Genomic DNA, 9,240 nt, shown 5'->3' with positions numbered 1-9,240 from the left:
TTCTGGGAACCCTCAATAAATTGTGTATTGTCTGCTCATATAGCAGTGATAAGTCTCATCATGACATTGACTCATAAAGAGCCTATGTATATTTGCACTGCAGTGCAAAAAGAAAAAAAAAATATATGGTCAAGGTGGATTTTTTACCACTAGAGATTTTAAATAGCAATGTATATGTATGTGTATAAATATATAAAATATAGAAGAAAAAATATATATCAGGAAGTGTATAAATATGTAAATAAAAATAGGTAAATAGTCATAAATAACAACAATAAATAAAGTGAATGCATTTAAGCAGATGAAGTCAGCCTCCTTGCAGAATAGAAGCAGAAGGAGGAGCATGGCTAAGTGGAAAATGCTAAGTGTCAGGATTTGTTTCAGGGTGTGAGTGCTGTCACTGAAACACCTCATTACAAATGACTCTGGTATGGTGATTCACCTCAGATATATACCCTTTACTTATATACAGATATAGGATTCATGGCATTATAATAATACATAATAATAATGATCAAACTGACCTAATAAAGGGAACCCTGTGGCTGAGAAATGCTCCCTAATACTAAGATAGGTAAGATGGGAAAATAATTGATGGGTGTTTGTGGCTTATATATATATATATATATATATATATATATATATATATATATATATATGCACACATTCAGTTAGAATAGTTCTCAGAAAACTATAATACATTTAGTTACAAAACAATCAATTTTTCATTGTAATAGAAACAGAGGGTCTGATTAGTTATCTGTTCCATGTTTGTTTGCACGTCCACAGAAAGATAGATAAGGAAGGTATGATAGATAGATAGATAGATAGATAGATAGATAGATAGATAGATAGATAGATAGATAGATAGGAGAATGGTGTGAGATAAATAATATGATACAGATATAGATAGATAGATAGATAGATAGATAGATAGATAGATAGATGGTTGGTGTGAGAAATATATAGAGATAGGCAGAATAAGGTATCTACATAGAAAGCTGTGCAGACAGGCTATAGACAGGAACTAAATTGACTACATTGGTGTATAAATACTTATATTATTTATTTACTTTAGAATTAGTTCTATCTATCTATCTAGCTATCTATCTATACACCTAACATAGAGAAGATACATAGAGAAATGGTAGATAGTTCCTCCTATACTGAAACCACACACAAAAGAAAGAAACAATGCAAAATTACAATGATACCTATCTATCTACATATCTACCTATCATCTATACCTTAATAAATCTTTATTCTTTTTGTTTAGTTATTTATGCTCACATGTCACATTACATATATGGCACCTACAGATGAATTATTAAGACAATTTAGATTTTTTTTTTCATTTCATTCAATATTTGCAGTAAAACCTCCGAGATGCAATGCGCACACAATGGTCCAGTCCATCAAGTCAGATGATATTTATTTCAAGAAATGAATTTTCTTCCATTACAGATAATATTCAGACACCACAATACTATACATTATACACGACAAAAAAAATAATAAAAATTAGATCTATACAGCATACCTTGTGCACATCCTGTTTTCCTGGACACATGTAGCAGTGCTTAAGACTGGTATTGAGTATATTCCATACCAAAAAAAAGAAAAAAAAAACAACAATGTGAACTTTTAGATACAGCAAATAGCAGAGGATAGCGTCCAATCAATATGACTGAAACAAAAATCATACTTCCCAAAATAATGCAAATATGGATGTAATATCTACCCTTTGTCATAATACTGATGGCTCCTTTTCCAGAACTGTCTCTACTTGTGCCATATGTGGCCTTAGAAGAAGACGCTACATAGAAAGTATCAGCGTTCTATAAACAGAACGTTCTAGAGGTTCTACAGCAGTTAACCCCTTGAGCACAAGAGGCTGGCTGCAATGGGATGCTGAATCTCCCAGCACAATGATCATAGGCTGGTATCAGTTGTGATTTACAAGATATATTCAAGCATTCTCAACAAAATGTGTTTACAGATGCACCTTATTTACATGGTATATTATTATTAATATTATTATTAGACATTGAATTAAGACTCCAGAGAATGGAAGAGATAGACAGATGTCTTGTGTCATCAAGGCTCTCCATGACAATGACAGAACCATGTCCCAGGTTGGGGTAAGAGCTGATTGTTTGACATTTAAATAGATCTATATATAATTCTTTATTTCTGTATATATTTCTATATGCATAGAGCCTACAAAGCATCAGGCTCCTGTATATTCACAGTTGGGGGATGCAAGGAGAAACTTGAAGTTCCGGGTGCTGGGACCAGTGGCCGATTCTGTGACTTGCATTCCATGTCTATATTAAATAATCCATAGTCCATTTGGAGAAATGTCTTATAAGTGGGAATGAGATAAATATTTGTTCAGGGGGAGGTGGTGGAGGAGGTTTGGGGGTAATGGGGTGACCCCTCTTGTCAGGTGTTATGGAGATGAGAGGTTTTGCATTTGGTGATGACTTTTTTTTCTTTGACTCTCCGATTTTGGAACCATATGGTAACCTGACGTTCAGACAGGTTGGTGGCAGTGGAAATCCTCCTTCTCTTCTCTTTGGTAATGAATTTGCTGGCTGCATATTCCTTCTCCAGCTCCTTCAGCTGGATTTTGGTGTAAGGAACCCTCTTTTTTCTGCCCCTGCGGTAGCTGCTTACTTCTGGCTGGAGTGGCACCACATCTGCAGTAGACAAACATGAGATTTTACCCTCTATATTCTCCCCATGTTAAATTCCTTATATTCCGCTTATACATGGATCTTGCCCAGTCAGCTCCAATCACCCCCCCCCCCCCCCTTCCTGTCAACTTTAAATGAGCACATTAGTTCTACAACTCTACAAAAGACGCCTGGAAGATTTATCTTCAAGATCAAGTTCATTTCAACTTCAATGCTCATTGGCATGAGGGACATGGGACTCAAATATGTCGGCACATGCGTAGCATGGAGGACAATGGGCAGGTGCTAGAGTGGTTGACTGGTGTATACTTAGGCACCTGGGCAGAGACAGATGGACTCTCACTATGCGACTTTATTGTAATATTTTGAAAGTAAGGGGAATTTTATGTTTACAGGCTCTTTTCCTGGTTCATATGCCCTGTACATTACAAAACCATCACTATGGCACAATGTGGGCATCCATCTAAGATCCTAACATATACATAATAAGTATATTACGATGCAAGTTCTACCGAACACTTTATATAAATCATATAACTGCTCATTGTTTCAGTCAAGATTGTTGCAAACTGAAAATACTGTTCTCCTCCAATACCTTTATATGCATTGCTTAGCTATCTATCAATCAAAATATTACTATTTATTTCAATGTATATATGCATTTATTTATATATTTGTTTGTTTCCCTATCTAATTAATTATGCATCTATCTATCTATCATCTATATGTCCAAGAAATGCACGGATAATCTACTTTCTATAATTATATTTTTGAAAACAGCAAGTAATGCATCTATCTATAATGCTAATAATAAAGAGATATCTATAATGCTACATTTTCATCTCTTTTTATCTACGAATCCATCAACTATATTCTTGTTTATCTAAATGTATACACTTAGCCAGAGATAGATCGTCTACGTGTCACAAAAGACAATGAGATAATGATTTATCATACTCATATAATGTGCAATAAATATGTAAATAGGAAAAAAGTATATATTAAAACATGTAGAAACACACACACACATATATACACACACATATATATATATATATATATATATATATATATATATATATATATATATATATATTCCATTGTATTTTTTAAACATTAGCTTTGTACGTGAAGACGTTATAATAAAGCACTGGTGTAAAGATGCCCTAAAATGTATAGTATTTGTAAGGATTTATCAATCCAATATATTCCTACATATTTATTTCATTGCATATATGTGAAATAAATATATACACTATAAAAAACAACCACGAGCAGATATATGCAGAAAGTTATGGACATACTACACATAATATATATTGCTTTATAAATGCATTTTGAAAATAATTTATATACAATAAGAGTAGAAGAGATATGTAAGTTCTTCTGAAATATTATACATATGAATATTTTTAGTGTTCAAATACTAATAATAAAATATGTAAAATTATGTACGGCTGTTTTTATGCCAGATATATAAATGGATAGTAGATACATAGACGTGTATATATATATATATATATATATATATATATATATATATATATATATATCTTATTTTTTTTTTTATTACTATGTCAAGACGTGGATCTTAAACTATGGAAGGACATACTTTAAGATCCACAGTATAGTATAGATAGATTCACAGCAAGACGGGAACGTAAATGTTATTGTGGATTTTTAGGGAGAGAGCTAGATTATTAGATGGGTTGGTAGGTAGGTGCATAGATGGATAGATAATTAATTGATTTATTGATTGATAGATAGATAGATAGATAGATAGATAGATAGATAGATAGATTGCAAGATAGACAGATAGATAGACAGATAGATAGACAGACAGACAGACAGACAGACAGACAGACAGACAGACAGACAGATAGATAGATAGATAGATAGATAGATAGATAGATAGATAGATAGATAGATAGATAAATGAAGGAATAAAAAGATGGATTGATAGCTGTCAAAAGACAGACAGGTGAACATAGACATGCAGGAAGCAATTACAGACGTTGTATAATGGCTTCAATCGATAGGTAGCATCTATATAGATAAATATTAGGTAGATATTAGAAATGTACATATAGGGAAATGTGACATGTCATATACACATGAATATCATGGTATCACATGAATCTGTAGACATTAAATACATAGATAGATAGACAGAGAGATCACATGATGGATGGGTAGGTAAATAGACACATAATATATGTACACATACATGCAAGCACCTATTTATATAACTAAACTTTGACATAAGTAGTCATCAATAATGTAATACATGCATATCAATAATTTATTGGTCTCTATCAAGCTGTATCTATACACATTAAGAATAGATAAAAAGAGTCGACGGCTAAATAGAGAATTAGGCAACTTGATAAAGTAATGATCGCATGTCACCAGTAGGTGCAGTACTCAGGTGTGTAATTGTACATGTCACGGTTGGACTATCTCTAGTATATACACTTCCTGGTTACTAGAGCATGCTTTATAGTTTAATAACATAAAACTCTTCCATAGAGAATATATATTTGTATATATATATATATATATATATACTGATATATATATATATATCAGTGAGTAGCAGATAACCAGCTGAATGCACAGAGCGTAGCACATACAAGAGTGGGCATAGACCTGGAGACTGGCAGCTGTGATCTATAGTATACAAGTGAGGTGTGAACTACATAGTAGCCTATGAGTATATCAGCTCCCTGCTGTTATATGTCTCCCCAATCGGGGCAAAGCCCATGAATCCCTCTGTATAAGGATGAGTCTGACACAGATAATTGCAGATTCCTACACCTAGGAAGAAGACGGTGTGTTCATACATGTACTAGAGATCAACAAGCTATAGTAAGGGATCAGCAAGAAGAGATACTACTGCACGGAAACAAAGAGACCATTAATACCTAAAATATGCTGTTGTGCTGGAGGAAGCAGATGCCTGCTTGTAGGTGCAACCATCCGGCATGTCCAGACAGTGCCACACATATTCTATAGGAGTGAGATCTGGTGCCACACACATATACCAAAGGAGTACGATCTGGTGCCACACACATATACTATAGGAGTCTGGTGCCATACACATATACTATAGGAGTGAGATCTGGTGCCACATACATATACTATAGGAGTAAGATCTGGTGCCTAACATACACCATATGAGTGAGATCTGGTGCCACATTCATATACTATAGGAGTGAGATCTGGTGCCACACTTATATACTATAGGAGGGAGATCTGGTGCCACACATACGCCATAGCAGTGAGATGTAGTGCCATAGTTACCTGGGAAAGGTGCTTTCCATAGATGGCTGGACTGTGACTGGTCTTTGGAGCAGTACACTTGGCCATCCCAGCCATTGGGTAGAGCCCAGTGTTGGTAGCCCTCCATAGAGATGAGGGTGTCATGCCTAGGCTCCGGGTGGCTGCTGATCCCCGGGACTACTGACATGTCCAAGTAGCCAGGGACTGCCTGGTAAGAACTGGCAAAACTAGGGTAAAATGCAAATTCTTTGGCCCTGGAAGAGAAGTCCTCGCTGGGTAAGGAGTTGCTGGGCTCGGGGTATTTGTCGGGTGGGTGGTAGGAGCAGGGTTTCTGGTGTAAATTGACGTTGTGGGACTGAGACAACCTGCAGCCGTAGTAGCTGCTCCCAAACGGGTAAGGATACCCCAAGGAGGCATTGGAGGAGGATGTGGGTCCGGGGCACTGCCTGGTGCCAGCCTCTGCAGAGGTAATATCCGTGTACACAGCTCCCTGGTGGCTTCCTATGCTGCTGGAATGGCGCCCCAGTGCTGGGTGAGAGATAAAATCCCTGCAGTGAGTGCTTGGACAGTTCCCACTCAGTCCCTCCATGTCTGGGCTCTTCTTGAGAGTCTTTTCATTCGGGCTTGTCTCATACACGTACATGAAGGTATCCGCCCAGTGTGGATGCAGGAGCAGGGAAGAAGTCGTCATAGCATGGTCTGCCCGTGGCTTTATAAAAGTCAGCTTCCCAAAAGAGAGTCACCTAATTCCCTACAACATTATTGTCTGGGGACGCGCATGCGCGCTGCGGGCGGGGGGGAAGGCAGGTCTACAGCTTCATTAAGAAATCTACTAGCAGCACCACGTGACCCGGGCACTCACAAGTGACTCCGCCCATCCCGGGTTCCTGCCAGCGCCGCACCATACACCGTGTAGTCTGCAGCCTCCCGGGGACCGACCCTTAAAGGGGAAGGAGGGGGACATCCACACATGGACACCAAGAACTGAGACATCTTCTAGAAGTATAGAAAACCGCATCTCCAATCAGTCTGATAATAATATTGCACAATATTCAGGGAATGGCAGATGTCCTAATATCCTGCTGTGAGGTTATGTATGAGCAGATGTAGCAGAGCTCAGATTATCAGGAAGTGTCTTTTCCGCATCACTCGCATTTTAATTTTATATCAAAGATTCAGTGATTTGTGCTCAGACAAAATCAACTCTGCTACACACAAAATTATATGTCTCATTACATTGATTAGATAGATAGGGGGATGGATAGATAGACAAATAATATACAGATCGATAGATAGATAGGTTTCTAGATAGATAGAGATATACTTAAGATATTTCTACTGTTTATCTTTCATGTGATTTTATATGATTTCAGCGATTTTATGTTTTGTATATATGGTTACAGATATTATAAATATAAAATCCCACATATGCTTCTCTTTCACTGACTAAAATTATGGAGATTAATTTATGTAGATTATTTATTTATGCACTTATATAGATGAGTCTCTCTATCTAGATGTCTATCACACATCTACTTTTTACATCTATCTATCTATCTATATATCTATCTATCTATCTATCTATCTATCTATCTATCTATCCATCAACCAATCATTTCATATCTATTTATTGCATCTTTCTATCTATTTCTCTGCCCACCCCATCCCCTCTATCTAAATAATAGATGTATATATAATAATAATAATGTAGCTATTCCTCAGTGTCCTGGTCACAATGCTTGTGGGTGGTTTCTAGGGCTGGGGGGAGGGGGGGGGCTTGTAGTGAGAGATGATACACGCATGTTGTGATTTGCTTCTATGAACAGTCCATTTATAAATACATAGATAGGACACAGATAAAATTTCACTGAGTGGCTGAGATAGGAGTAGCTGGCATTCAGTCCAGGTGGCCCCAGTATACAGTCTCTTATGATGTATACATACTATGCTCATCCTCATTACAAGGAGGAGGATATTAGGAGTAGCAGAGGGGTAATGTAGATGTGGGGACCACACTGAATGAAATTACTGAATATAGATATCCAAATCCTCGTCTTGCGGAATGTGTAAGTACTGGATCTTGTAGCCAGGAAACAATTTATGACAATTGTCATGTAAAATGTCCCTCATGCCCCCTCCCTACACCAGGGTTTTCCTTTAGTGCTTGGTACAGGGAAATAGCAGAGTTCTTTTTTTTCTGATTGTGACGGTAAATCACATTATTCAGGGACGATAGTAAACTTCTTCATTGTCCATTGACCTACAAACAAGGTCCTGGGGGCTGCTGACATCTATTTGAAATGCTGAGAAGAGTCAGAGAGCCCTGGCGGCTGCCATTGTCCCGGGCATTCCAGATTTTTTACTGTTTGGCCTCAAAAATGTGTGGAAGGCCAAGGTCAAGGTGGAGATGCCAGACAAACGGGCTCTTAATTAGTGTCTAGACAAACAGGAACGGGGGGTTTAGCATCAAGGTTTTCAAGAGCCACTTTAAGATGCATTACCTCTTCTTCTGGATTAAGGTGCTTTACCACTATAGTAGTTTAATCCCATAGTAGAGGAAGGATCTACCAGACTCAATTTCCAGGGGGCCTTTCCTTTGTATCATGGGTTAAAAGGGACACATATGAAAATACTATGCTCACCCAAGAAGCTTTTTGTTCTAAACAGATGTCTCATGGCAGTTCCCATCCCCCAACCCTTTAGTCTTTAAGATCTTAAGTGGAAATAGAATTGGTGCAGTACAATACTACACAATACTATACTATACATATCCAAGTGCAATAAACAAGAATACTAATTTAATAATCATCTACTTAATACTGGGCACTTGCAGCAGTCGTTTTAGTGATGCTATATTGTCCAACCCACTCCTCTAATTTTATTAATATTTATTGGGGAATTCAGGTCCCACAAATATGACTTTCTCAACTGAATGTGAAGGTTGGGCTGTAAAGCTATAGATGACACAGGTTGGTCTTAACAGGTTTTTCAAAAGTCCTTCAAATCCAAGTAATCCCAGGAGTAGGAAGCATCCTGATCACATCCTGCATGATATAAATATAAATATGCAGATACACACACTACGTATGTACACATCTTTAAAATTAGTTTACTGATATTTACCTGTCCAGTGACTAAAGCTAAACGTACAACCCTACACACACAAGCGCATTAATAGATATATACAAAAATACATAAGCTGTACGCTTTCCAAAGTATCAACACATCCATACACACATATACATAGGCTAAAACACTT

General features: G+C 37.0%; 1 protein-coding gene across 1 annotated transcript; it reads right to left on the bottom strand.

Moving 5' to 3' along the window:
• Window positions 1-1,479: 1,479 nt before the first annotated feature.
• On the bottom strand, window positions 1,480-6,724 carry HOXC13 (homeobox C13). Its single transcript, XM_072133006.1, has 2 exons — window positions 6,003-6,724; window positions 1,480-2,702 (listed from the first exon to the last, which is right to left on the bottom strand). Exons 1-2 carry the CDS (start codon window positions 6,670-6,672, stop codon window positions 2,446-2,448), a joined length of 927 nt encoding a protein of 308 aa, XP_071989107.1. The 5' UTR covers window positions 6,673-6,724; the 3' UTR covers window positions 1,480-2,445.
• Between the last annotated feature and the right edge of the window lie 2,516 nt (window positions 6,725-9,240).

This window comes from Engystomops pustulosus, chromosome 2 (genome assembly GCF_040894005.1).
Source record: "Engystomops pustulosus chromosome 2, aEngPut4.maternal, whole genome shotgun sequence".
Classification (NCBI taxonomy): Eukaryota; Metazoa; Chordata; class Amphibia; order Anura; family Leptodactylidae; genus Engystomops; species Engystomops pustulosus.
The sequence above is the reverse complement of the archived record's forward strand: the minus strand, read 5'-3'. Positions and strand labels throughout refer to the sequence as shown.